This window comes from Orbicella faveolata, unplaced genomic scaffold (assembly GCF_042242905.1).
Source record: "Orbicella faveolata isolate gen_17 unplaced genomic scaffold, um_ofav_v1 contig_12, whole genome shotgun sequence".
NCBI lineage: Eukaryota > Metazoa > Cnidaria > Anthozoa > Scleractinia > Merulinidae > Orbicella > Orbicella faveolata.
Window position 1 is genome coordinate 30,735,326 of NW_028301539.1, and position 26,996 is coordinate 30,762,321.

At 38.9% G+C, this 26,996-nt stretch overlaps 3 protein-coding genes and 1 pseudogene across 4 annotated transcripts; 1 reads left to right on the forward strand and 3 right to left on the reverse strand.

Moving 5' to 3' along the window:
* Nucleotides 1-418: 418 nt before the first annotated feature.
* On the reverse strand, nucleotides 419-6,425 carry LOC110060328 (poly(A) RNA polymerase GLD2-like; annotated as a pseudogene). The gene is made up of 3 exons (XR_016205687.1): nucleotides 5,423-6,425; nucleotides 3,070-3,286; nucleotides 419-2,428 (listed from the first exon to the last, which is right to left on the reverse strand). The product of XR_016205687.1 is annotated as a poly(A) RNA polymerase GLD2-like (transcript).
* Nucleotides 6,426-6,499: 74 nt separating this feature from the next.
* LOC110060327 (poly(A) RNA polymerase GLD2-A-like) lies at nucleotides 6,500-10,328 on the reverse strand. Its single transcript, XM_020767091.2, has 3 exons — nucleotides 9,834-10,328; nucleotides 8,372-8,588; nucleotides 6,500-8,007 (listed from the first exon to the last, which is right to left on the reverse strand). The coding sequence occupies exons 1-3, from the start codon at nucleotides 10,152-10,154 to the stop codon at nucleotides 7,556-7,558; spliced, it is 990 nt and encodes a 329-aa protein (XP_020622750.1). The 5' UTR covers nucleotides 10,155-10,328; the 3' UTR covers nucleotides 6,500-7,555.
* A 649-nt stretch (nucleotides 10,329-10,977) lies between these two features.
* On the forward strand, nucleotides 10,978-20,185 carry LOC110060326 (polycomb protein eed-like). The gene is made up of 16 exons (XM_020767090.2): nucleotides 10,978-11,330; nucleotides 12,867-12,965; nucleotides 13,316-13,381; nucleotides 13,758-13,858; nucleotides 14,368-14,392; nucleotides 14,668-14,749; nucleotides 15,384-15,475; nucleotides 16,039-16,128; nucleotides 16,301-16,344; nucleotides 17,506-17,611; nucleotides 18,224-18,286; nucleotides 18,638-18,675; nucleotides 18,793-18,853; nucleotides 19,020-19,093; nucleotides 19,502-19,570; nucleotides 19,996-20,185. The coding sequence occupies exons 1-16, from the start codon at nucleotides 11,085-11,087 to the stop codon at nucleotides 20,051-20,053; spliced, it is 1,314 nt and encodes a 437-aa protein (XP_020622749.1). The 5' UTR covers nucleotides 10,978-11,084; the 3' UTR covers nucleotides 20,054-20,185.
* Nucleotides 20,186-22,334: 2,149 nt separating this feature from the next.
* On the reverse strand, nucleotides 22,335-26,878 carry LOC110060331 (uncharacterized protein C3orf26 homolog). The gene is made up of 10 exons (XM_020767096.2): nucleotides 26,746-26,878; nucleotides 26,607-26,665; nucleotides 26,271-26,327; nucleotides 25,573-25,693; nucleotides 24,948-25,019; nucleotides 24,481-24,592; nucleotides 24,213-24,273; nucleotides 23,706-23,793; nucleotides 23,526-23,614; nucleotides 22,335-23,123 (listed from the first exon to the last, which is right to left on the reverse strand). Exons 1-10 carry the CDS (start codon nucleotides 26,813-26,815, stop codon nucleotides 23,040-23,042), a joined length of 813 nt encoding a protein of 270 aa, XP_020622755.2. The 5' UTR covers nucleotides 26,816-26,878; the 3' UTR covers nucleotides 22,335-23,039.
* Nucleotides 26,879-26,996: the final 118 nt, after the last annotated feature.

The following is a 26,996-nucleotide window of genomic DNA, read 5'->3' on the forward strand; positions in this document are numbered from 1 at the left end:
CAATTGCTTAAATTGGAAAATTTACTGCGATGATCATTCTTCACTTTCATCTACAATCGCAGTTCAAATATGAATTATTTCATATATACTTCACAAAATACTGAACAGTTGACTGTTTTATTCACTGATTAATTAAAAACCTGCAAAAGTGTTGGAATGCGACGATCCCGGGGGCGAGGCATTTGCTCTCTTTCTTCGTCCCCACCCCAGGGCATTTAGACAGCTAACGTGTCCCCACGCCAGGGAATTTGTCCATATTTTTTAAACAAATGCTAATGCCCGGGGGTTAGCCCGCGGGGGGGGGGGGGGGATGGGCACTGCTGGAATTGACTCATGCATAAACAGAAATACCATTTTTCAACCAGTTCGATCTACAACAATAACAGCGTAATGCTACCATAACTAAGACATAAACAACTTGTGTCGATTTTGTTTGGATGCGATTTCTATGTTAAATAATTCACTCACAATGCCTAACAATACGAGAAGTAACGGTAAAACGAGTATAAAATTCGACTCAGCCTATAACAATCATCTCCTGCGCCAAAGGCGCGAGAAACAATTACAAAAGCAAGTGTCAATACCAACGATAACAGCGTTCGCGACATATTTATGACCTTTAATTAGTTCAGCGAATGATATATCTGTAATCTAGAAAGTCCGCATCTCAACACTACAAGCCAGTTTGGCTTTCGCATCTGTAATTTGCAGCCAGAAATTCCATCTTTGACGAGTACAAGCTAGTTTCCGGGTGTTAATTTTCCAGAGCGGCGGCTGGTAACCGGGTCTACCAGGGACAACCTCACATTAAAATTTACCCGCTAGGTTCATCCCGAAAATGAGCATTTTCCAGCTAGGACAAGCTTCTGATTGAAGAAACAGTAAGCAAGCAATTGTTTTGAAGCGAGCTTTCCAGCAAGTTTCATGCCAGTGCAATAGAATACCAGCCAGCACACTATGCCCTACGGAGCGGATATTTTGCGTATCGGCTCCGGTGAGGACTCCTGAATAGCTAGTGAAACTCGAAAGTTCTAAACAGGATGGCACTGCGAGGAAGACACGACAAGTCTCTCACAATCAAGCGCAAAAGTTTTATCGTTGGAGATAAGGGATGAGAGAATTTCAGCTGCAAATTTTTCTAAATTAATGATTGTAGCACACTCTATGTTTTATACCAAGTGGTCCCGTATTAAATAGCATTCGTCACTTATTGGATTTATCTTTTTGTTGATGGTAATGGCGAAGACTTGTAATGGCGAAGGCCCTGTAAACGATTCTAATAACTTCTATGGAAGTACGCGTGTGCTAACCTGATATCAGTCGAAGTTCTGCGCGTTTTCTATCGTTGGATCGCTTTATCTTCACACAGGTCTTCACGTCTCGTTCGAAAACTAGCTGAATCTGACAACACAGCCTTCCGCTCGCCTCGTCATTTTGTATTGTTTTGATACACGAGACAAAGCAAAACAAAACAAAATAGGTCAACTTCCAATGCTAGGAGCCACCACTGACACCAATTGCCTCAGTTGTTTTTTACTATTAGTTATTAGAAGCTTTCGTTAGCTGACGAATTTTTAACCGTGTTTAAATAAAGATTACCTTATCTTATCCTATCTTATCTTCGGTTACAAAGAAATCTTCTTTCCTCCAAGACCTGGAACATGAAGAAGGATAAATTCACGTCCTTGTTCTCTAAGTGCCTTCCTCTTCAGTTTAGGAGGCAATAAGTACAGTAATTATTACAAGGTCCGATGGTCTTCCTTAGCTTATTTTATTGTAAAGTGTGTCAGAACAGGGAGTGAATTTCTATTGACAGGTAGTACCAATACTCTTAGTTTCTTCAGTCTACCAAATTGGAGATACAATTAGGGGTCGCCCTGACAAGGCACTGCTAGAAAAACGTCGATTTAACTGATTTCTTTCACTAAGTGTAGTTAACAGTTTATAAACTCATGTATGACTTCCTCAGAATTTCAGTTTCTCTAAAGTACATTATGCAAAGATGCGCTCTGGCTTAATTGATCTGATGCAGATTTGAACGCATTCTTTATGCGTGTAAACTCGTTCAAGCTATAAACTGCTCTGGTTACATTGCCTTCGTCTGTCGGGTCAGCCAGTCTGATGTAAGGTCCACTCCAAATCCTTCCGCGTCGTGTTGGTTGAGTACCGCCCATGCGAACAGAAATAGTTCTGTCCCAGCCGAAAGTAGTATAGTACTTGAAAAACCCCATCAACAGCTCGCCAAGACTTTGCGTGTTGTTAGACTTGTATGATTGAACTTGGGGAGGTAGGTCGTCGGTGAGTTCTGTCACAACAGTGGTTTTTGGGGAGCGGAACAGCTCTGGGAAGTTTTTTTGTAGCGCGGGCAGAACCGCTGGGGAACATCCGGCTTGGAGGTAATGAATGACAAGTAAAACTAAGGCAAAACCTTTCGAAAAAAATGAAAAGGTAAAACATTCATACTTAGCAAACTTAATTATTGTCAAACTTCAAGAACAAGAAAGTGGAGTGGGGCGCAAGGGATGCAAAAATTAAAAATCTACCAAAAAAGTTTATTAAGATATTTTGCTGGCTTATTAGTTATGGTTGTCAGACGAGTACCCTGCTAAATGCTTGTGGTCAATGGAACGCTTTATCACAAATCTGTGAGATTGCGACAAGAAATTTACTTTCATAGACGTTTACGGCCAAGAACTATGCAAGCATGAAGTTCAAAACACCGCTTTCAGAGCGTTTAACCCGTGATCAGTAGTAGAGAAACTCAAATAGGTGTGGGGGGAGGGAGCGAAGTGAACATGGTTTCTTCCTTGCAAGAAAAAAGGGAACCCCCGGAATAAGAGTGGACTTGTGAAGAGGTCCCACAGATTTCACGAAATCTCATAATCTTACGTCATTTTCATTTGCTAACCCCAACGCTTAGCTACATGTGTGAACCCTGAAGTGTTGAGAACATTCTCTTTCAAAGTTGTCACTAACATGTAGCTTATTGAATCATTTTCTTGCTCAAGAAAACTAAATAATGCTTGCCGTTCGATGCAATTAAAAAAAAACCCTTAAGCATTACTGTACCAGAAAGCCGATGTAATTTTGCGTCAGTGATCTCAGCCTTTTGAGCCCACAGTTTGATGGTTATAACCAGCGGTTTCACTCTCGGGTCACACTCGGAGTAGCATTTTAAAAGGAAGGCGTTACGCACGTTGGCCCAGTTCTCCACACTGATATCGGTTTCAAACGACTTTTCCTTGTCTTTGAGTTTGATGATAGGAACTCTTGCATCAGATACCACCTGAAAATGTTTACACAGGAAAAAATTAGTGCCTGGTGACGCTATAGTTCACCGACCTTTGAACTCAGTTTCCCTTCCGGCTGAAGAGCTGACCAATATTATGTTACGTTCACGTCAAGTCATTTTCAGTGAAGGTAAATTGATTTTAAAGGCAGGTGAACTACGGCGTCGCTAGACACTCTTGTCCTGACGATGACATAACGTCGAAAACGTTTCTTTTCTTTTTTTTTTTGTTAACTTTTTAAAACAATTTTAGCCTTGTTGAAATTAGTTAAAAACTTCAGGCGAATATTATAGGCACAATCATTTATTGAATGTTCAAAATCCTTTCAAGAAAATCAGCCAAAAACGGTTGCGATTGAGACAGGTTGAACGCAATAGCACATGACTGCGGAAGGTTGATAATTAGTCATTATTATTATTATTATTATTATTATTATTATTATTATTATTATTATTGTTGTTGTTATTGTTATTATTATTTTTTTTTCGCCGGGGTGGGGGGTGGGGTGGAGTAGACGGAGCATTTTAGCGGGAAAATGGAGTTTAAAGTTGCAGCATTTTAATGGGGAAGCAGACACAAGATTAGTTTAAAAATTCGCTTCAGTGTAACGTTATTGTCATTATATATATTGGCTAGTCAGAAAATCAGTAACCTACTTTCAGTTTTGTCGCAAAAGCATCACGTTACTGTTGCAAAAACTGCATTTTTCTGGATCGTCGACCAAATTTAAGGGGAACTTCCAAAGTGCTACTGTTTCTTCAGCATTAGGCTTCCTGAACTTAGCTGAAGAATATTGAATAACTGGCACAAGTTCCTCCGCAAGCATTGTGAACAAATAGCTCATGATAACTGTCTTATGACCATTTCTGTTAATAAGGACTGCTTACTCCGGGATAGTTATATTAAAAAATATAATTAACAAACAAATAATAGTCATAACATATTTAATTCTGTGTCACGTCATAGCAAAGAGAAGGGAAATCCACTGTAATATATATATAAAGCACTTGCCGAAGTGACCGGCTCCAGAATTTTTTTTCAGTCTTAGGTCCGGGTCGTACTAGAACCAATTTTGTCAATAAGTAGGGCAAAATAAGTGCGACCCCCAGTTTCAAAAACTTGCCAAGTTTTTGCGGATTGCCAAAATTTCGCCAATCTTCAAAGAAGCCGAAGTGCTGCCTCGGAGGCTTCCAAATTTTGGCAAAGCAAACAATTTTGTCTTTTTAACCATTTGACTGTCTTATTTTTTAAAACAAGTCTGGATTAAATTACGGCGAGAAAACAACTTTGACTGCTCGGGCTCGTCCAGTTTGGCGCGTGCGATGGCAGGAGAAAATCATATTTTACCCGGTCCATCTGACGCTTTTTACAAGTTATTTCAATGTAAACGAGGAATATGAGCTGCGTTTTTATTCATATTCTTATGATCCGTACCCTGGATCCGGTTACTATCAGCAATTTGAAGAGATGGCTTCAGCGAGCCAATCTTCTTCGAGCGCAAGTGGCGCAAGCAACAACACAAACGCAAGTCGAGCAAAATCTGCTCGTCTACTTAATGGGCCGAAAATCACGAGTTGTTGTAGAGCGGAGAGTCAAGAACATGCAGCGTTGAGAAAAATCTGCGACGGAAGAGTTAAACTCTTGCACGGAATCTAATAAAATACTTAATTGAGAATATAGATCTTGTGACGTATATTTCAATCAGTAACGTTTTGGTTCCAACATGTTGATCTAATGCGACCACTACCAAAATTTGGTACTTGCGAATTTTTGCCAATTTTTTTCCTCGCCAAAAATTGAAAATGTTTGAATTCGCTCTAGTGCAACCCGGCCCTATATCAGAGTTTCCCATGAAAAGCGAGTTTTATCGCTGCAAGGGGTTTTGTTTTCTCCGCTTGGCCAATGATGAATGACAATTTTTGTTGAGTCCGTTTTTATAGCACTGTGGAAAGATCACAAAAAACCTTTTGGTGAAGACTCACTTCTCCAAAACGTTTGCTCGTGACTGATATCAATTGAATCGGTCATGATATGGTTATGTTATACCCTCGAAATCTAGTTTATGCGATGCAAGGTAACCGGGTTGGGTAGTCAGGTTTTGAAAGTGAAATTTGCAATTATCATAAGTTTACCTTTGTTTCAAAGCGCCGAGGCTTGCGTGTGAAAAGCGACTCAATTCTCCTCAACATGTATGGTCCCGCACTCGCTCCCCTTCACCAACACTCAGCACTAAATCAATGTCGCTATCGATACTTCCAAATCCATTTGCAGAAGATCCGCAGAGAACAAGGCGACAGTTCGGGTAAAGTTCTTGAATAATCAGCTCCATTTCTACCCGCCATGCGTCCTTCTGATCATAAATTTTCTGCGTTTGTTGATTTGCTAGGAATTTCTCTTGAATCTGGGAGCTTAGTTGGGTGTAGCGATCAGTCTTCTCATCCGCCATATCTGTGACAATTTCCACCTTTAAAGATGTGTTGTGTCCGGGGTAAGATTCGTTCCTCCGTTAGACTTTAAATTATTAATGTGCATCTTTCAAGAATTTCAATTTTTTTCTAGGAAAACGAGCTTCTAGTGTCAATAGTCAAATTCCTAGAAATCGACAATCGAGCAAGAACCGTATGATTGGTTCGTTTATTTACATGTAATTTCTGTCGTTAATTATCCTGCGGGCAGATGTTTTCCTATTTCCGTTTTTCAAATGCTTTAAATGTGACTTATAAATTAGATGTATAAGTCTTACAGTTACCATTATTCTTGAGTTAGTAACTACTTGATCAGGACTGAGACAGTGCTCACGCAGACGTTATGACCAATTTTCGGCAGCTCGGATCCCGGCATAAGATTATCCTATTCAATATTGACCCAACCTTCAGTCAACTCAGAGCTGACTGGTTTGTAGAGGTTCTGCGCTTTTTAGCCAGGGATGGTTTTTCTAATCTCACACAAATCTGTTGGATGAATACATTGAAAACCACCTTGCCTTGCACTGTCTTGTATGGCTTTCTCTCAGGCCTTCGCGGTCAATTGATCTCGGTATATATCCAAGACAAACCTCCGGCAGCACATTCGAAAATGATTGACCGAGGCGTAAAATCGAGGCTTAGGAACTAGACGAAAAACCATCCACGTGAACCCTTTTCCTCAGTACACAGTGTTATTAACTAGAGTTGCACTGGCCAAAATAGCACATCAATCATAACATGAACTGTATATATTGCAGATAAGTATTACCTTATCTTAGTTTATTAGCTCCTGAGAATAATATAACGCTTACAGTACAATGAGTTATATTGCTGAGTAGAGCAGAGCTCTGAACAATCCCTTCTGAGGTTTTCAAGAAGGGCTCCTGTTAGAAACGTCGAAATAATTACAAAATATATTTATACTACACCAGGTATGGTGATTTTAAGGTGTGTATATTACATGCTGTTAGCGTGATGTGTATTGATTAAAAAGACTCCCTTTTTACTTCCATTTTAATTCACAGTAAAGCATTCCCTTGTTTTCTTCCTAGGAGTGATTTAAAGCCCTTGATAGCAAGCCTGGAAGGCTTTTCCAGATCTGAGACACGTTACCTTCTACTGTAGAATTTACTAGTATTGTAATTTATTATTCATTATTTTGCCGTTTCTTGGTAGAGTTGATAATTTCTTCAATGAATCGATTGGTCCGTAAAACCTATGTCAGTATAGTCTGGTGATTTTCTCTGTATATGTATAAGGATATGTTCTAGCCTTGGACGTCATTCTCTTAAGGCTATTTTATACTGATTTTCATGAAAAGGTTGAATTTATATCGTTTCACGTCTAGAAATTTCTTTGATCCTACATGTTAAAGATCACGATCGTTCAAATTTTGAATTGTTTCAAATTCTCTTTTCCGTTTCGATAGAAGCGCCAGTTTATTAATATCTATAATCATGGAAAAAAGTATTGGAGACATTGCCGGAAGAAAATCCTCTCCCTTTAAGTGTAATTTGTCCTATTTCACTTTCTATTTCCTCATACTTCGCCCCAATCTCGTACTTCCAATGTCGCCTACGAAGCGTGTTTCAACATTGATTGGGGTGCGGGGAGGGGGAGGCGGGCAGAATTTTTTAGGGTGGCGATCGATAATATGTCAACAATTTTGAACCCACTTGTAATGAGTCTTCCTAGCCGGGGAGGCGGCCAAAATAATTTAATTACATATCAACAGAAATTGTCCAATTCAGTAATGTCTATATACCGTGGTGCGAGATTCATTGTCTTGAGGTCATTTTGTCAAAGAATACTTTCTAAAGAAGCATTTCCATTTAAATTCCTGGACGCGAGCTTGAAGGCGTTTTTAATGCGTCTAGCTTCGTATTCGTCGAACACAGCTCTGGTGACATTCCCGGCTGTATCAGTGGGGTCCTCGATTCTGATCTTCGGTCCCCGCCAAACCCTGGAATACATCATATTGTCCAAAGTAGTTCCCGTACGAATAGAAATGATGTCAGCCCATTGAAAATCAGAATAATACCGAAAAAACGCGATCAACAGCTCACCAAGACTTTGCTTGTTAGCCGACTTATATTCCTTAACTTGAATAGGAATCTCTCCAGTCAGCTGGTCCAGTACTTCAGTATTCGACGAGCGGAAGAGTTCTGGGAAGTCTTTCTGCAGGACTGGAACGACCGGTGGGGAACACCCGGCTTGGAGGAAGTGGATTACCATCAGAACTACAGCGAACCCTATGCAAAAGTGTAAATAAATTCCAATTGAAGATTGTTGGTCGAACCAAACATGTTTTAAATGTGTTTTAAATTGTTCAATCAATTCATTACGTTCTATTAGACTCCTATTGAGCTAACAATCCTTGCCCTTACTATGCACTCGGTTTAGACTCCCCAAAGCTAAGTAACGGAATTAAACACAGAATTCTACTCTAGCGTTAAAAGACTTGCAGATCGACGATCGCGAGTTTAACAACATGGAAATGTACCTTAAACAAACCCGCATATAGAACTCGGAACCTATAGCTAACAGAAATCAAATTAATATCCTTGCTCGCCATACTATGCAATGGCTTAAGGAACTTACTGTAAAAAGGTTTACCTGGAAGCCTCTTTAACTTTGCACCAACGATTGCAGCCTTTTGAGCCCATAGTTTGATCACAATGACCAGTGGTTTCACTCTTGGGTCGCACTCGGAGTAGCACTTTAAAAGGAAGGCGTTTCGTGCACTGTTCCAGTTTTGTACGGTGATATCACTTTGAAAAGACTTCTCCTTATCGTTGAGTGTGATTATGGGAACGTTAGCATTCGGTATAACCTGAAATTAGTTTAGGGACATAGTGTTCTGTAAGATATAGGCGACTTACTTATCTGGGCCGGGTTGTTCAAAGCCCGATTAAGCTAACCCAGGATTAGCAAGAGTTTTGATTTCATATTTGTAACTTTTCGGTGACGTTTCCGGTTTATATTGTTTGTTTTCCAGTCTTGAGTTTGAATAACGTTACACTTCACATACCATAGCAGTTTAAAACTTTTTTTTTACAAGAAAAATCAACACTTCGTTGAACTTTTAATCCTGAGTTAGCGTTAACCGGCTTTCGAACAACCCGGTCCTGACGAATTGTCAAAGAGTTTTCCTCAAAGTGGGAACTTAGTCGGAGTCACAATTTTAAAGCTCCCCCAACCCTCCCCTCCCCGTACCGCTCTAATGCGCTCACTCTACGTGATTGACAATTGAGAAGTAGTCATGCGAATGTTGTAGAGGTAAACAATTATGAGTCTGGGAATTAATTGATAAAATGATGTCTCTTTTCCAAAAAAAAAAAAAAAAAAAAAAAAAAACGTCTCAAGGAGTCAGAATTTCGCCAAGTTTCGAGCTAATAAGTGGAAAAGATCTTGATAATTGGAGTAAAAATCAATCAGTTTATCCCAATTATTATATTATGGTTAAAGCCTAGTTCACACTAGCGACATAACGACATAACGACATCGTCATGACCGACATAAAAAGGACGTTATCTCGACGTAAAAAGGACGTTATGTTTGTAGTGTGAACATGTAGACATATGACACATTAGCAACATACCCGCCAGCATGAACATAACGACATAAAGATAAAACTGATCTTTTCATTATGTCATTATGTCGTTATGTCGCTAGTGTGAACCAGGCTTAGTACAGTTTATTGTTGGTTAAGAATAATTTGCGCTCCCTATAAAAACGTTCGCATGGGAATTTCGCGATTTTTGACTTGACTTGTCATCGGCAAACTTTCCGGAAACCCACTGGGTCTTTGTCACCCCTGCGAGCATCTTTTATCTCATTTTTGAGCAAAGCATATGTACCGTAAGAAACGGCTCTGCTTGCAGGGTGGGTCTTCGTATTTTTCGCTGCAACAAGTTTGATTATTTCAGGCCTTGACTTTTGCAGCCAACACGGAAAAGCTCTAACCTGAGTTATAACAACCAGCTAGTTGCGTAACATCGCGTTTTTCATAAAATAATCGTCTGATCGAAACTAGGACAACAATAAAACTCTACAATGAAAGATATATGTCAAATACCTCTGTTTCAAAACGACGAGGTTTGCGAGTGAAAAGCGACTCGATTCTCCTTAACATGTCGCCAGTTCTGACAAATCTAGTCTCGGTGCCTGGCACCAAATCCATGTCGATATCACTGTCAATACTTCCAAACCCGTTTGCTGAAGAACCGCACAAAACAAGGCGACAAGTAGGGTAAAGTTCCTGGATAATGAGTTCCATTTCCACTCGCCATGAATCCTTCTGATCATAAATTTTCTGAGTCTGCTGCAACGCTAAAAACTTCGCTTGAATCTGAGAGCTAAGAAGAGGGTATAAGCCCGCCGTTTGTTCACTCGCCATGTCGAATAAAACCGAGCACAAATCGGCAATGATTCGATTTAAATTAAACCACGTTCAAATTCATACAAGAAAGTAGTTCGCACTGAACTGAGTAACTTAATAGACCATCACAATAATGACAAGTCCAATCAAGCTCTTCCTTGTACCATTTTCTGGGAAAAACGCACTTCCGTATAAACAGTTGAATTCCTAGAAATGTTATGAATATTACGGTAGAATGCGATTGGTTGTTTGTCTAGGTTTACATCACTGCGTTGTTTTAAAAGTAAATAATGCTACAGCAAGCAAAGGCAGATTTTTTTATCAGACGGTTTGCAGTCAGTTCAGGTGGCTAAAAAGTACGGGGCGAGGGTATTGAGGCGAGGGAATTTTTTGGCTGGATTTATCATGACTACAGACGGATTGTCCGTCTGGGATGAACTTGGGCAACGACCGATAGTTTGTCCGATAATTCGTCTGTGTATAAATACGGGCAAACAGACAGATCATCCGTAGACGGATTATCAACGAAAGTTCGTGGGTCAAGGCGAACCATCACGGTGATTCGTTTAACAATCGTCGGTCGCTAAGAAAAAAAGGCAGGGTGCAAAAATTCTAATTGTTTTTATTATTATTATTATTATTATTATTATTATTATTATTAATAATAATAACAATAATAATAATAATAATAATAATAATAATAATAATAATAATAATAATAATAATAATATATATTTGATGTCACTTCGACAGTCTGAAAAGATGTGAAATCAGGTTTACTGCAAAGGACCACAAAACATATGCCCCCGGCTCAGGGACTCTTGATTGACGGCTGGGGAGGATTGGGCCGAATGTGCGTGACATGCAGGTCGCTCACGCCGGGCACAAACACTAATTGAACTGTGATTGATTGAACAGCTAGCTTTAGTCCGCTCTGCGAAAGCCAACATGACCGAAGAAAGGGTATCTTCTCTACCAATAGAACCACAAGTTGATGTGGAAGGTACAGGATCAGATGCAGAACTCGAAAGAGGGGGAAAACAAGCGAAATTTGACGAGGAAGACAGTGATAATGACTCGACAATCAGCAGTTCCAACTCGAATTCAACCCAAGCAACGGTGGGAAAGCGAGGATTTCGTGGCAAAGGCAGGAAGAAAAAAAGTTTAGCTTTCAGATGCGTCAATTTTCTCAAGGTAACATGTTTTCATGTGTTGTTTTTTCAGTTAATTACTGGTATAATTCTTGTCATTTTTTCGGAGTGTTTTCTCACGTGAATGAATTTTGGCTTTTGTTTCCCGCGTTTTACGCTTGCAACACGTGCTTTGTGATTCGTGAATGGAAACTTCGAAAATAGGCATTCGTTACCATTTTGTTTTAAGGAAAAGGGTGGAAAAGAATTTTAGTTGGTTGCTATGAGATCTTGTCCAAGATGACAATTTTTTGAGCAATAGACATTTGACAGTTTTCCCGCATTAAGCCCGTGATAGTTGCTGGTCAGTTCACTTGCCAAGTAACAACAAGAGTATCAGAGGAGCGAAGTACAACAATTTGAACAAATAAAACAGTCCATATTTTGGCTCTCAAACCACAGAAACACTGTAACAGTGACCCATTGCCTATCTCCAGAATTTGTGACACTCTGCCTAGCACAGGCAGCGGCCTTATTGGTGATAATTTTAAAGCCTGAGTGAAGGGCTAAAAATCGGTTTTGGGTTCCCACCTTAATTTAATTCCTGAAGGGCCAGAAAGATGTGGGGCAAGCATGATAAGTGAATCAGTTTGGCAAAAATTATTGAGAGCCAGATTTTTGATTGGTTGGTCTGATTCTATATATTCAGAAACTCCTTTAGGAGGGAGGAGGTGGATTGGGTGGGTAAGCACTCTCCCTCTCCCCCTCCCCCATTTTGAAGAAGCAACAAATAATAAAGGGAAAAAGATTGTGAACATTATGGCATAAATATAGACAAACACTCTGGGAAGGTACCGCATCGTAATTTCTACTGTGTAGTGTCCATTACTAGTATTTCTGCTGTAACAGTTTTCAGTTAGGTTCCAGTGCTGAGATTGTGACATTTTGGGGGCATGCCCCATTGATTCTGCAACCCCAAGGTACTAGCCACCCCTCCTTGAAAAATCCTGGCTCCTCCCTTGATTTCTTGAAATACTTGTATAATCAAGGAGATGAACTGAAAGTACATGTGGCTCCTTTTTACTTCAGAAGAGAAAATTATTATAAGAATTGTTGGCACTCTGATTTTTGAATTTATCTTGAACAAGAAGTTCCAGAAAATGCTGTATTAATTTACTACCTTGTAACCCCAACATATATGTAGCGATCAGTACCCTCTTTATAGGGAAGTCCTATGTTAACAAATGATATAAATGTATTTTAAGATTAAGCCTGGCCAAAGTTACAATCAGAATAATTTATGGTCAAGGAACAACAAAACAATTTAAGTACAGGTAACCCCCATTTTTAACGAGCATGTTTTTCCAATCCCTTGACTCCTTATCATATCAAACTTCAACTGTATACAGTTATGCAGTGCTGAACCATTTAGGCTGTCATGCCTTCCACCCCCTTTATTACGATAATCATTATTGAGATGATGTGCACATTTTGCTTTCAGCACAAAAATAGTTCATGCTTTAACCTCCTAAAATGTGACTTACTGTGAGTAAACATTAATTTGATATGTTGTTCTCATTATCGTTCTAAAAATTAACAGGAGGACCACAAACAGCCCATATTTGCAGTTCAGTTTAATCACAATGTACCAGAAGGAACCGATGATCTTCACATGTTTGCCACAGTGGGCAGCAACAGGGTACAGTAACTGAAAATTGAAATGTCCTGGTTCCCAAGAACCAGGACATTTCAAAAAATAACAGGAACATCACAAATAATTCTGAAAGTTCTCATAATTTTCAGGGTAAGCTTTCATTACTTCGTGGCACCGCTAAAAATGCAGTAATTAGATGTTTAATAATAATTATTAAATAATTTTTTTAATTAGTAATTTATAATAATATTAATAGTTATCACTCTCATTTTCTAAACTGGATTATTTTGACAAATGAAAACTTACAAAAAGATATTCTGCCATTGCCAGCAGACACCATTTAAATATTTTTTTTTGTGCCACTTCCCAGTATACTAGTTCCTTTATTTCACCAGGTGACAATCTACCAATGTGAAGCAAAAGGTGTAGTCAAGCTTCTGCAGGCGTATATGGATGCAGATGTATCCTTTTGTTGATATAATTTTTTTCTGATGCCCTATCCCTCTCCTCAAGTCAATCCAAGTACACATTAAAAATAGGCATTTGAATGTACAATAATATATTGACCAACCTGGTAAACAGCTGGTTGTTACTGTTGAGTCAATTAAAAAATTGAAATGAAATGATTTTACTTGCAAGCTATTTTGCTGTTTTTGCAATCAAAATAAAAAGCAGCAATGCAAAGCTAGCCAGGTAATCTTGGCTATAGCTTCACATTAAACATACAGTATTTGGATGTAAAAAAGTTACTGTCTAGTTAAATCTCCTCCTATAAATATTATATTGTATAAACTCATGAAGTCTGCTGTATCTGTAAAACCTTAACAACTTTGTTAGCCTGAGGAAAGTTTCTACACCTGTGCTTGGTCTTATCACCCTGACACAGGGGAACCTTTACTTGCCGTTGCTGGCACAAGAGGAATCATCAGATTTATCAGGTTACTATAAATTATTAATTATTGTTAATATATTTCATCAAACTAATTATATTTTTTATAGTGTTTAAAATGTATTATTTTTAATTATTTCATTCTGTCTTGTTATCTGTCTTCATGCATAAACAAACATGTATTACTGTATGATTTATTAGCACTACTTTTTTTTCTGAACATTCGATCAATCTCGAGGACATAATTGTTGAAACACCTGCCTATCTTCAAAATTTGTAACGTGAAATTACTATTGATAAACTTTTACTTAACCAGTCCAGTATTCTTGTTTACCGGTACTCTAAATGTAGAGCTATCCAGATAGTGGCGAGTCTTTTTGTTTACTGCAAATTAAAATAGAATTTGATATTTGTATTAAAGTTTATAGAATATACAAATTAAAATGATATAACCTTCCATTATAAATTGATGATCTGACATAATAAATTTATAGATGTTCAATTTCAAATCAGTTGAAGCAAGGCAAAAATACTTAAGATCTTCTTATTTTTTTCCAGCCCTATCAGTATGAATTGTATCAAAGTGAGTATATTAAAGACTTTTGTAGTGTTATTTATTTTAAGGTGTTAATCAGCGAGGGGCACATTGCTACATGCATGACCATGTATTTTGCAATGTTCCCAAACAACCCAAATTGTGCTTTCTTTATATCATCAGGGGTGTCACAGACATCACTCCTCTGTACCCTGTTTGTGTGATCCTCTTTAAGCTGATAGTGAAAATGTTTGTGAAAAGCAGATATATAGGCTGGAGAATTTCAGCTCTAATTATAACATTCTACTATGCTTTCCTTTTAGCATTATATCGGCCATGGAGGAGCTGTTAATGAGCTCAAGTTTCACCCTGTGGATCCTTATCTTCTTCTCTCAGCGAGCAAAGGTAGCTATTGCTAATTAACATTTCTTCACTCACGAACTAGCTTACTTTCTCTGGACCAAGCTAGGGACTTGTCAAATTATGTTAATTTTTAACCTGAAACAACAAAAGTGCTGCTTGATTTATGTCAATTCATCTTCACAGCTACAGTAATGGTAAAACCAGCATGTTGCAGTTCAGTTATCTTTGTAAAACAGTTATGGAAGCCTTGCTTGTGAATTCAAAGTAATTTTCTTTGAGTTTAAATTTCACGTTGAGGTTAGAAGGACCAAGGAATTGATCAATGGATACTTCAACTGATTAAGATTATTTGTAACACTGTTAATAGCGATTTGATTTAATACCCTCATTCTCTATTAAGTGCAACAAACTCCAACATAAGGTATTTTTGTCATAGGCTATTGCAAATAGTGCTCCTCAGGGCTGCCATTAAGGGCTGTAACCCATAACAGCTGCTATGGCTGAGTATGTTTGATGGGCCCTTGATGTTATGGTTGAACAGGACTATAGGTGATACAATTCACTCACAAAGTAACAAGTTTGTTATGTGTGTTAAGATCAAGGCTACCTGGGACTCAAACTTAGCAACAGCCGTGCTTCTATCCTAATATGCTCCCCCTTATTGTGTTGATGGCAGATCACAGTTTGAGGTTGTGGAATATCAAAACAGATGTGCTAGTTGCTGTATTTGGAGGAGTGGATGGTCACAGAGATGAAGTTCTTAGTACAGTGAGTGACTGAACAAAAATTTTAGACTTAAAAATTTCAAAGACAATTACAACACTCTGAGATGAAAGTAACAAACTTGCGTTATTAAATTTGAAGCATGCCAAGATTTCATAATCATTAATTTGTATTAAAAATAAGATATTCTTTAAATAACAGTTGTAGTTTACAAGCTGCTTGCATAGTCAAAAAAAAAAAAAAAAAAAAAGCTAACCTGTTTTTTGTTTCCTTGGCCCTATACCCACTTAGGGTTACGGTCAAAATCTAATCTCTATTTTATTTCCAGTTCATTAGAAAATAGTAGGTTATTAATTATACGAAGTGTCCCCAATTAGTAGAGGGGTTTTCCCCCCTTTGGCTAGATATAAAGACACAGTTTATGTATGTATGTATTTCTCTAAACATGGAAAATTCTGTGCACATTTTAAGATCAATTTTATGATAATTATGTGGTTTTGTTTTGCCTTCTTTTCTGTTGGAAAGCACACTGGTTACTTTTTCAGTTAAGCTGGATAAGAGGAGTTGTGCTGTCATGTTCTCATCTGTGTTATTTTATTTGTTCAAAGGACTTTGACATCCTTGGTGAAAAGATGGTGTCCTGTGGCATGGATCACTCACTAAAGATATGGTCACTTGAAACTGACGCTATGAAAAAAGTACGTCAAACCAAAACACATGCGTGCAAGTTCTTCCTGCTAGTGGTGCAAAATGTTGCAAAAGATTCTCGATATTCATATTAGGACTGTAACACCCTCTCCCCGCTCCCCCAAATGACCAAATTTTAAGTTAATTGTCCCTTATTTTATATTGCTTTCTTGCTTTTGCTAGGCTATCACGGACTCTCACACTTATGATCAGAGCAAAACGGAAAAGTAAGTAAATACTTCATGTAAAGTCTGTTGATGACACAGCTTAATATCTTCTCGTCAAAAAGTACTGCTTTTCATCATGTAATGAGAGAATCATGGCGTTCTGCTGAGGACCTTTTCTTAGAAATGTGAAAAGGTCTTCTTTGAGGGGGCAAGAATAGGGGCGTAAATCTCCCAACCGTGACTCGCTCGTACACGTTTTACCGCGCTCCAGGGTAGTACTTGGTGTAGGACCTCACTGTTATGTCCCGAGATACACCCACATGAATCAAGTATGAATCAAGTAGTGAATCACCTATGAATCAAGTAGTGTCACCTATTGCCTGCAGCACCGCTATAGTGCAGCTGTAGTAGCTGTAGTAACAACAACAACAACCATTTTATTTTGGCTCGTACATAGAATATCATATAGCAAAAAAATAAATTAAACTTAAATAAGCAAAAAAACTACTCAAAATAGTAAGAACTAAACGAGCTGAGTAGTTACAAGGATTATTATGCTTTAAATCGGTTGTAGGAAAAATAAAGAAAAGAGGACGGAGAAAAAATATATATATAGATATAAATATAAAAAGAAATATAAGTAGTAATAGTATCAGTAATGCTACAGGCAACAGGTGACACTACTTGATTCATAGTTAATGTGTGGGTGTATCTCGGGACATAATACTGAGGTCTTACTCCAAGTACTACCCGCGTTCCACGTCAGCTCCATGTGTTTGCTTCAAGTTTTCCTTGGCTCGATGGATTATCTCTGTCATTTGTGATTGACTTGAGTGATTACATTCGTTTTGGTTTTACGACACTAGGGATGCTTTCCATTCAACCAAAAATTCCGAACATTTCGACTCGAGATCAAATGGTGCGGAAATTTCCTGGAAAAAGTTCCAGAAAATCCAGAAACTGTTAAATTTCCGAGAAGCGAACCATTCAACCGAACGTTCCTGAAATTCCCGGGAAGAAGTTTTCTGTATATTTCGCAAGGTTGCTTTTTTTTTTCCAGAAATTCTGGAAAATGCTGTTCCATTCGTCACTGGTAATTTCTGAAAACGCAAACCGGAATTTTTCATTGAATGGAAAGCCCCCTTGATGCTAGTGTTTACGTAATTAATAGCATTGTACATGGGAATGACTGTCGTCAGTGATCTGTGATGTACGTTGCAGGGCTTTTCACACGATCAAGATGCACTATCCTCACTTCACCACTCGTGATATTCATAGAAACTATGTGGACAGTGTCCGTTGGTTTGGCGATCTTGTCTTGTCTAAGGTAACTTGCTTGCTGTTCACTGAGGCCCCGTCCATACTAAGCCGGAGGAATTTAATAAAGCAGGTTTTAATCTGAAGACGCATCAAGTGTTTTCCGTTCACACTATGCCGAAGGAATTTAAAAACGGAGGTTTTAATCTGGAAACGCATCAAATGTTTTCTGTCAACACTACGCCCGAGGAGTTTTAGAAAAGGAGGTTTTAATGTGAAAATGCATCAAATGTTTCCGTTCACACTATGCCGGGGGAAAATTGAAAACGGAGGTTTCACTCTGTAAACGCATCAAGTGTTTTCTGTCCACACTAACCGGACTACGCCGTACAGGAGGAATTTAAAAACACAACAATCAGCGGTCATTTTGGATTTGTGTTTGGCGACAATTCAGTCAGGGAAATCACAAGATTATCGTGACGTCATCGTTTTCGAAAAGTTTCCGTCCACACGAAAACGCAAAGCCGGCGTTTTCAAATCCCTCCGGTTTGAAGAGCGTTTTCGAATAGCTTCGTTTTCGTGACGGATTGGTGTGGACGGTAGGCCTAACCGAAGAAATAAAATTGCCTTTTCAAATATCTGCTCTGTTCCTTGGTCATTGATACGCTGTTTTGTTTTATAGTCTTGTGAAAACTGCATTGTATGTTGGAAACCACAAGAGCGATTTGAGGACATCTTTAAAGGGGTAAGAGAAGTCAAGTGTTTATTTCATCTGTAGTTATTTCATTGAGATAAATTAAGGCTTCAGTGTTATGATGGAAACTTTCAAATGAAAACAGAAAAAAAAGTTAAGCAACATACGGTTTAGACAAACAAATTTTCTGAAGCCATGAAACGTCGAGTCCGTCAAATCACGTGATATTAATTCTACTTCTGATTGGCTGAAAGACGTCATCATCGCTCTGTAGGTTAGGCAGGTTTTGCACGAGTTTCACGGGCCAAGCACAGCCGCTTCTTTAGCTCAGGCGTGACATCGGCAAACGGAGAACCAATCACGTTGATTCTGTTGAGCGTTTTCTTCCTTTCTGTTTTTCAGCCGTTTAATTCTGAGCGAGTCGTTACTGTTCTTCACAGGTGAGCAATCACGCATTCTCTCTTAACGAAGCCTTTCCCTGATCTCAAAGTATTCTTCTTTTCTGCTTTTTTTGTATTTGTTAATCTTGATTGGCCTCGTTCTTTTTGTTTCCTCAGGTTCGAGTTTTCGCAATGTGACATTTGGTACATGCGGTTCTCTTTAGATTACGAACAAAGGGTAAGAATTATTGAATGATGTATTCCGAGTGTAAGATGTCTTACAATCTTGTCCTGGTTTTACTACTGTCTGTTATTTTTGTTTTACCCAACTAAAAGTTTACAAGTAGTAAACAAACCAAACAGACGCGGTAACTGTAGTAGTCTGTGTTTCTGTTTTGTTGCAGTTAATGGCGGTCGGGAATCAAGCGGGAAAGACATTTGTTTGGGATATTGGTGTTGATGATCCAACGAAAGCTAGGTACAGCCTCTTGTTGTAAATATCCTTCGTTGTTTCTTAATGTGAAATGTTCATTTAACACCAAGGGTAAGTCACTGGGCTGGTTACGCACGTGCTTCTAAACTGAAACGCGTTCCCAGAGTCAATCAGTACGCAATAAACCAATCAGAACTCAAAATAAAAACACGTGACCGGTGCTAAGCGCGGGAAGAATTCAGCGACCGGTTTAAAGGGCGGTAAAAGCAGAGGTGATGGTGTGAAAAGACAACATCTCTGATTGGCTACCACTAGTTGTGCGATCCTTTAATTATTTATGAAGCATAACAAAAAGCCAAACACAGAGTTGGCAATAAACATGAATGTGGCGATCTGCTTCCTTTATGAACTCTTGAAAACGTGAAGTTAACTTACTGAACTTGATTTCTTCAGGTCAACAACGCTTGTACACAACAAGTGTGTTTCAGCCATCAGGCAGACGGGATTCAGCAAAGATGGCAAGTAAGTAAACACCCAAGTGTCTTCCTGTCTAGTCGAAAGAACGTCTATATAACGTCTATATAATTCATCATGTTCATCAAGTTAAAACAAAGGAAATCATGACCGTGAGGGTGTTTGGATCTCTGATCTTGTGAGCGTAGATCTATACGGGTTTAGTTCTTCTTTTTCTCCTTAAATTTCACTTTTAGTTTCAACTGAGAAGATATATCAAATGCTCGAGACAGTGTCCTAACACATTTCCAAGTACTTCGAAATTCGTCAAAAATACTCCGTTTCCCGTTGCTTTTTGGATTCTCTTCTTGGTTTTGGAAATGTGGCAAAGCACAGTCTTTTGTATTTCATATAATGCATTTCAGTTTATCGCCTGTTTTCAGCGTTTCTGTGCCGTAGGTTTCACGTTTAATCTTTTTCTGATTTCTTTACAGGATTTTAATCTCTGTATGTGATGACGGCACCCTATGGAGGTGGGACAGAGTCAGATAACTTGCCGTTCCAGCTCGCTGTCGTTCAGTGGTTGTCTGTATCATAGCTCCCTATTTTTGTACTGTATATTTTCTCATGCATAAATGTACACGTTGTACTTTTCGTATATTAAAGAGCCCGTACTGATTTACAGATGGTGGTTTGTTGTCATATGTTTGCAGACATTACCTTGCATTGACGTCAGTTCTCTTTATCCTAATCTAGCTCAGCGATTTCAATCAATTAGAAAATTCAAACAACGTATCTAGTAAACGAGCGCCTTATTTTTAATAAGTATGGACTGCGGTTACTGACAATTGGGCTGTCCTCGAGAATGCTGTAGTTTGTTTCACTTTTTCCCAATTCTTAAAAAAATTACCGTACCCAAATTCGCAATTAGCCAATCAAAAGCCGTGTCTACTGCCCTGATATACTGCTATATCAAGCCACTGCCCTGATATGGCTACGATATCATGCTTGCTTGGCCGAATCTGGCCACGGTAAATATCTAATCGTACCTATTTGGTACGTTGCGAAGGCATATCAGGTTCGTTTGGTCTCGCCATTGGTATTTTAGCGAGACGTAGTCGAGCCAAAATACGAACCATGGCTCGACCAAACTCGCCTGATATGCCTCCGAAGGTACGAATAGCTAGGTCTAAGAATTTGCATCAATCAAACATTTGCGCGCGCTTTTTCGTGTTGTGTGTCTTCTGTGACGCAAATTCGTTAAAATGTTCTGAGTAACTTGAGTAACGTACTGACATCGACCATGGCAGAGTCTGTTCGTTTTGATGTGAAAAACCAAACTGCTCAATATAATAGTTCTTCTAATAAGGTTGATGCATTTGTCGACCAAACCGCGGAGTCAAACTGCATCGTGGAAATCCGCTCTCAACATAGGGCTGGGAGTGCAACCTGCAAGAATTGCGAAAGTAAACATAGGAAAGTGCAAAGGAAAACAATTTACGCCAGAATTCGAAGTTATATTTTGACTGGACAGAACATTGAAGCCAAGTTGAAGCGATTTAACGTTAAGTCGCATCGTGGGACAAATCCTTTTGGATTTCTTCGCAAACTCTTTGGCGCTCTGTCCCAGAAGGAAACAGATGTGAAATTCACTGTGGAAGAACTGGAGAAACTGACGGAATGTCAGCTGGGTGAATTAAAGGAATCGCTCCAGAACATAGTAGCAGACAAGCGGAAAGAACTTCAACAAGAAAAGTTGGCTCGTATAGGCGAGAGAGAAAGCTTAGAGAAATCAAAACGGAAGGCGAAGGAAGTAGAAAACATGGCGTGGGTGACGCTGAAGCCGTTTATAAATAACCATCCTTCTTCAGATGATTTAGCCAGAGTTTTGATGTTTTAGAAATCTTTCTGAATTACTTACCTTGGAAAATAAATTGCCCTGTAGTTTTGAAGTATAAATCTGAACGTTAGTCAGGGACTATTCAGTAGGAGAGCGCCTCTCGTCTTTCTCTTGAATCAAAATCAAAAGGAGGAAGAAGCACTAGATCAATACGACAGGAGACTGGCGACGTTTTTTTTCTTTCGTTTTTCTTTGCATAGTAATTTCTGGGCTGAGACATCGTAGAGGGGCTAGTCCGAATAAACTTCACCCACCACGTGTGATACAGCTGGCCAATTGAACGGTTTGAGGTTTTTGCCTCATAATAACGGGGTTCTTTTTTAGAGTTTAATTCCCGCTAAAGCATTTATGATACCTCGATTTAATTCAATTCTGCTCTTAGTAAAAACCCTTTGGAGCAGACAGACGTGTTCCCATATGGTAAGTTAAAAACGTGCTGTTTGTATGCGGTCCAGAACAGGGGAGCTTTACATTATACCAAACATTCCGGAAATTTCGGTCCAAAGTCAAATGGAAAGGTCCTTTCGACCTTTTCGATTTGGTCCGACCGGAATATCCACTTGAATCGGTCTGAGCGGTCTGACAGAAAGTTTGTTCTATTTTGGCAAATCGGTTCGTTGCCCTACTACTCTTCAGTCTCTTCAGTTCTCTGCAATAGATTTTCACTTAGTGGGGGACTGGGGGAAACGAATAGAAAATGGTAAGAGGCATTTTCTTTCAGTTGGCCAAGTTTGACCAAGTGTTGCTTGGTTAATCCCACTGGTCCCTGACCAGTTGGTCTGGCGTAATGGAAAGCACCCGAGCTAGGACTAAAAAACATTCTATCAGGAGGTGTACTCGACTGTTATACCGAGTGCTGCTGCTGCTGCTGTAGTAGCTTGACATTCATGGATTCAACGATGTTGGCTACATGTTTTTCTTTAATTAGCTCGCTTTTGTTTTTTTTTTTTTCGATTCTCAGCATTTGTCAAAGAAAATTAGGTAGTTCAATTTTTTTACCCACGAGACGTCGAATTTGCAAGTGTTATATGTTGGTTGACAGTGTTTGCAATGTTCTTTTCAAGGACGTCACCATTCTGCGTACTGCCGCCCGCTCTCCTCAAGAAAAACCGGAACGGGGCATCGGACGTCATGAATGAGCATATTTTCTCAAGAGACCCCTACCCAGAATTGGTGATAGAAACATTTTCTCAAAGAATGTATTTTGCATTTTTTTTTCAAACTGACAGGTATAACGGCCATATGCATAATGATTTAAAAGGGGTCTGCTTTAAAAAAGATATATTTTTCCACACATTGTATTGGAAAGGAGCCGGAGCGTGATGAGACTCGACTTTTTTTTTCTGAGTTCTGACATTATTTTGTATGTCTACCACACTCTTGAGAAGATTTTCGCGCAAACGTCCGTAAAATACAAAAGTCGCAGGACTTTTTAAAACGGCAAGTCTTTCCAAACGGCCTGTAATAAAAGAGGAGATGGTCTCACGCAGCCGTCGTTTTGAATTATCGCGCAACTGGGAGAAGAACCCTGCGTGACGACCCTAGTCAAAGATGGAACGTAGGGGATCCAGAAAATCGAGCGAATTTTATTACCACGTTTATGTACAAAATGAAGGATCATGGGAGGATGTGCCAACTTCAAAATAATCCAATCTTGAGTTTCGAGGCTTTAGCTAATGGAAAAATATAATCCTTCAAAAGGCTGATGAGCTCCTCTCTCACCTAAAAATAAACACAAATAAGATAAATTACGTTAGCTGTCATAAAACCACACCAAAAATGTCAACTGAAAACAACGACATTTGGCAAAATCCGAGCAACGCAGGGAACCAATACGAATTAGACGCTTAAGCATGCAACCTGTGCCAAGCGCGGGAAAACTCGTGTCAGAAAGTCCATGGGTGGGTTTGGCCTTGCTCCTGATTGGTTAAAAAATCCGCACGTTTGCTCTGATTGGTTAGAGCACTTGCACGAGCTTAACTCTTTTTTAATTTGAAACAGCGGTGGAAAGACTGGAAATACTCGCCTTGTTCTCCCAACTGTCTCCTCGCATAATAGCTTTTAATATTGGAGTATGGAAAACAGTTAGCAAACAGTGACTGATGCAGTGCATCATGTACACACCTCTGGAATGTCTACCATTCTCCGCAGTTTTTGATCTCTCCAAGTCCAGTCAAGAATCACATATTTTAATCGTGACATCTTTAATGAATCTGAATGTTAAAAGAGGAGAACTTTTAAAAATTATATTCAACAAATTATCGAACCACAAGTGTGCATTATTTCAAAAGAATGTTTGTTTACCATTTTGTAGTAGCTTTAGAATACGACTTGGTGTCCCAATACCAAAATGAACCACATGTGACTCGAGAAATTGCTCTTGGGCGGACATCTGGGAAGAGAAATTTTTCAACAGTTAACAGAAAAGTTGTGTGATTTCATTTAGAGGAAAAAAATGTTTCAACAAACATTCTTTGCTGTGCTGCACAAAGCTAGAAAATCCCTCAAGCTGATCCATCTCCACCTTAGTGTTGGTCAAGAACTAGTCTAGTTCTGGCTCTCTCTCTGTCACGCAATGTAGCATTGCGTGACAGAGAGAGAGAGCAAGAGGACCAGAACTGGACTAGTTATGAACCCACTGAATGACAGACCCATGATGAGCAACACGGCTGCTTGACTGCCACATTTTAACCAACATCTTCAAACCTTGTCTTCCCAGTCAACCTGCATGTTTAGAGCGTAGATTATTCTTTTGGTGACGACGTGCTTGTTTACAACTTTTCGGTCTAAGGGGAACACATTTAACATTACCTTCATGTGTTTGGCAAACAGTTTCACTGTTTTACATTTCCCTTTGAATTCTGCTGCTGATCTACAAAAGGAAAGAGGAGAATCTTTCACCTAATCTGAATGTTTTTTTGGTTCAAGGCAGTGGAGGAGGGCATAGAATCTCCAACTGGATTTGCAAAACTTCAACTCAACTACTAAAAATACTTTCTAATATACAGCTACACTAAACACTGGCTTCTCTAACAATCTACTGATCGATAATAAAAACAAGTTAAAATTAATCACTGACCTATTGAGTTCTACCACTCTAGTTGCTGCTGAAGAAATAAAGAGAAGTAATGGAGATCCCTTATCACCTCTCTTGTCTAGTTTGTCAACATGACCTGTCCAATGAGGAATAACTGCAAGAAATAAGGTCACAATGGATTGGATAAATTAATTCTAATCAGCTGATAATTGACTGAAACAAAACTGTATCCCATAAACATATCATTTCAATAAAAATGTGATGGTGTTTGGATATCTGATCTTAATTTGCATCGATTTTTGCAACTTTTTGCAATCACAGATAAGTGAATCAGTGGTAAATGTTCCTGTGTGACACAACAGACATTCATTCATTAACAATTCCACATTATGCCATCCTCGGAGACCTAGGAGCTTGCAACATTAACTGTCCTGCCCCAACCAACTGCCCCTGGGTCTCCGAGGATGACATTACTTAGCAAAATTGGTTGCTGTTTAGTCAAAACAAACCTGTACTGAGATAAGGAAGGAGTTCATCAGAAGCACCAGTGTGTGTGGAATCATCTACCAAGCAACAGGAATCTAATGTAAGGAAAATAAATTATGTATATAAGTAAATCTATTATTTTATGTTATTCATTCAAACTCAATACAATTTTGTAACTGACAATGACAAGGTTACAAAGAAAACCTGTATTCCCTTTGGGCAAGATATATGACTATCTATGATGCACTAGCCCAAACATCATCCCAAAAATTTCCTATTAGCAGGACAAATCAATTTAAAATTAAATTAATACAACATAACTTCTGTAATTTAAATTTCCCTGAAATCAATTTTCCCTTAAGAAAACTTCACTTGCCCATATCGGGTAAGCGAAGGACAGAATCCATTAGGCTAGCCTGACAGTGAAATCCACCAGTCCCAAGCAATCAGGATGACTTCCTTTGCACACTGATGACTTATTAAGTTCCTGTCCAAAGATGTCTTTCAAAAAATTGTTCTTTTACATTAAGTTTCTGAAGGCTTTAAGAAAGGTTTAAAGTAAGGTGAGCGGTGGTCTACTGTTTTCTTGCAGCATATAGACCAAATCAGCATTTCTAAGCCACCGTTAGGATACTACTTCACCATTACCATCTATCATTACATCCTCAAGTTCTAATGTGGAAAGCGACCCTGCAGTACAGTCACAGAAAGTCATCCATAACAGCTTAGGAGCTTCAGTGCCATGAAATTCTGTGCTTATACTTTCAATCTGAAAAAGAAAAGAAAAATCATTAATTTATAGCTTCAAAACACAGACTTTGGAGTTCTAAATTTACTATAATTTTTACTTTCCACTGTTGCTCTGCTCATTTCCATGGAAAGTGGTAGTGAGCTACGAAGGTCAACGAACACAGGATGTTTCACCAAATGCCAAACACAACAACATGTTTGCTTGAGGTTAGCTTTTACTAGTTGGAGAGGGAAAAATACAATATAATGCTGTCCTTTCCAACAAAAAAAAGCTAACCGCAAGCAAACATGTGTGAAACTAACCACATATTAAGCAAACCGCGCATTTGGCATTCAGTATTCTGCAAAATACCCCTGCCAAGGGTCAGCCTGGTAACAGTTTGTCTTTATTTCCCAGATCTGTCGTGTAAGCCGAAATGTAATAATTTCATATTTGAGGGGAAAAACAAGGGGCTCCCTTGCTAGGAAAACAGAGAGACTATTTAAAGTAAAATTTGTCCCAATATTAAGCTTTAAACAATAACACTGCTAGCAGCCTAATACTACAACACTTCTAGTGTATTTATTTCTGATAGATCTATATCTATATGACATACCTTGGGTTTTTTCCGCTTTTTCTTTACTTTTCTTTTGTCTTTATTGCCACCATCTAGCTGAGTTTAATAAGTAAAATAATAAACAATAACTCAAGTGAAAATATAAGCTTAAATAACCATTGACATGAGATCATCACATGTAATGTTGACGCTTACAAGAATAACCAACTGGCTAAACGTTTGGTTTTTCTGTGACATCATAGCAGCCATGTTGATAGGCTCGATTTCCAGCCGCTGTTCGGGAAATCGGACTCGAGAGAGTGACGAAAATCGAGCCTAACATGTTGATGGACATCATCAAAAGCAGTGTCAAAAGATTTCTTGAAACCTACTCACATGTTTATCGTTGTTCTTTAAATCTTTTCGCCGCCTCTTTCCCCCCTTAGTCTCAGGTTCTTAAAATGAAAGTCGTGGTTCAAGCGCTATAAGTTTTCTTTAAGAAAAAAAGCAGAATGATTTACAAAGCAGAATTTACCAATATCCTCGACGTCTTTTTCCTCCAGCCACCACTCGTCGCCCAAATCGTCCGCCATATTTAATTCCATCAGGGAGAGACTGGGGACTATTCAAAACCTCTACGGTCTTGCTGTCCTGCGGTCTTCCCATTCTCATCCCCATAGCCCTTTTCGCTTCTCTTAGCCGGTGAGGCGACAAGGGCTATGGGGACGAGAATGTGTCGTGGGGCGCAAGGTAGTCGCGTTGGGTCTTGCGCAGGGTTGGGGGTCG

Excerpts from the sequence above, each read along its gene's own strand:
- LOC110060327 (XM_020767091.2), bottom strand. The coding sequence starts at position 10,154 with ATGGCGAGTGAACAAACGGCGGGCTTATACCCTCTTCTTAGCTCTCAG. Across the intron at positions 8,589-9,833 it reads CTCGTCGTTTTGAAACAGAG|GTTATACCGAATGCTAACGT; the intron begins GTATTTGACATA and ends AACTAATTTCAG. Across the intron at positions 8,008-8,371 it reads AAAGTTAAAGAGGCTTCCAG|GGTTCGCTGTAGTTCTGATG; the intron begins GTAAACCTTTTT and ends ACTTTTGCATAG.
- LOC110060326 (XM_020767090.2), top strand. The coding sequence starts at position 11,085 with ATGACCGAAGAAAGGGTATCTTCTCTACCAATAGAACCACAAGTTGAT. Across the intron at positions 11,331-12,866 it reads GATGCGTCAATTTTCTCAAG|GAGGACCACAAACAGCCCAT; the intron begins GTAACATGTTTT and ends AAAAATTAACAG. Across the intron at positions 15,476-16,038 it reads GAGATGAAGTTCTTAGTACA|GACTTTGACATCCTTGGTGA; the intron begins GTGAGTGACTGA and ends ATTTGTTCAAAG.
- LOC110060331 (XM_020767096.2), bottom strand. The coding sequence starts at position 26,815 with ATGGAATTAAATATGGCGGACGATTTGGGCGACGAGTGGTGGCTGGAG. Across the intron at positions 24,593-24,947 it reads CCTTCCTTATCTCAGTACAG|TTATTCCTCATTGGACAGGT; the intron begins GTTTGTTTTGAC and ends TATTTCTTGCAG. Across the intron at positions 23,794-24,212 it reads TGTTTGCCAAACACATGAAG|ATGTCCGCCCAAGAGCAATT; the intron begins GTAATGTTAAAT and ends TTCTCTTCCCAG.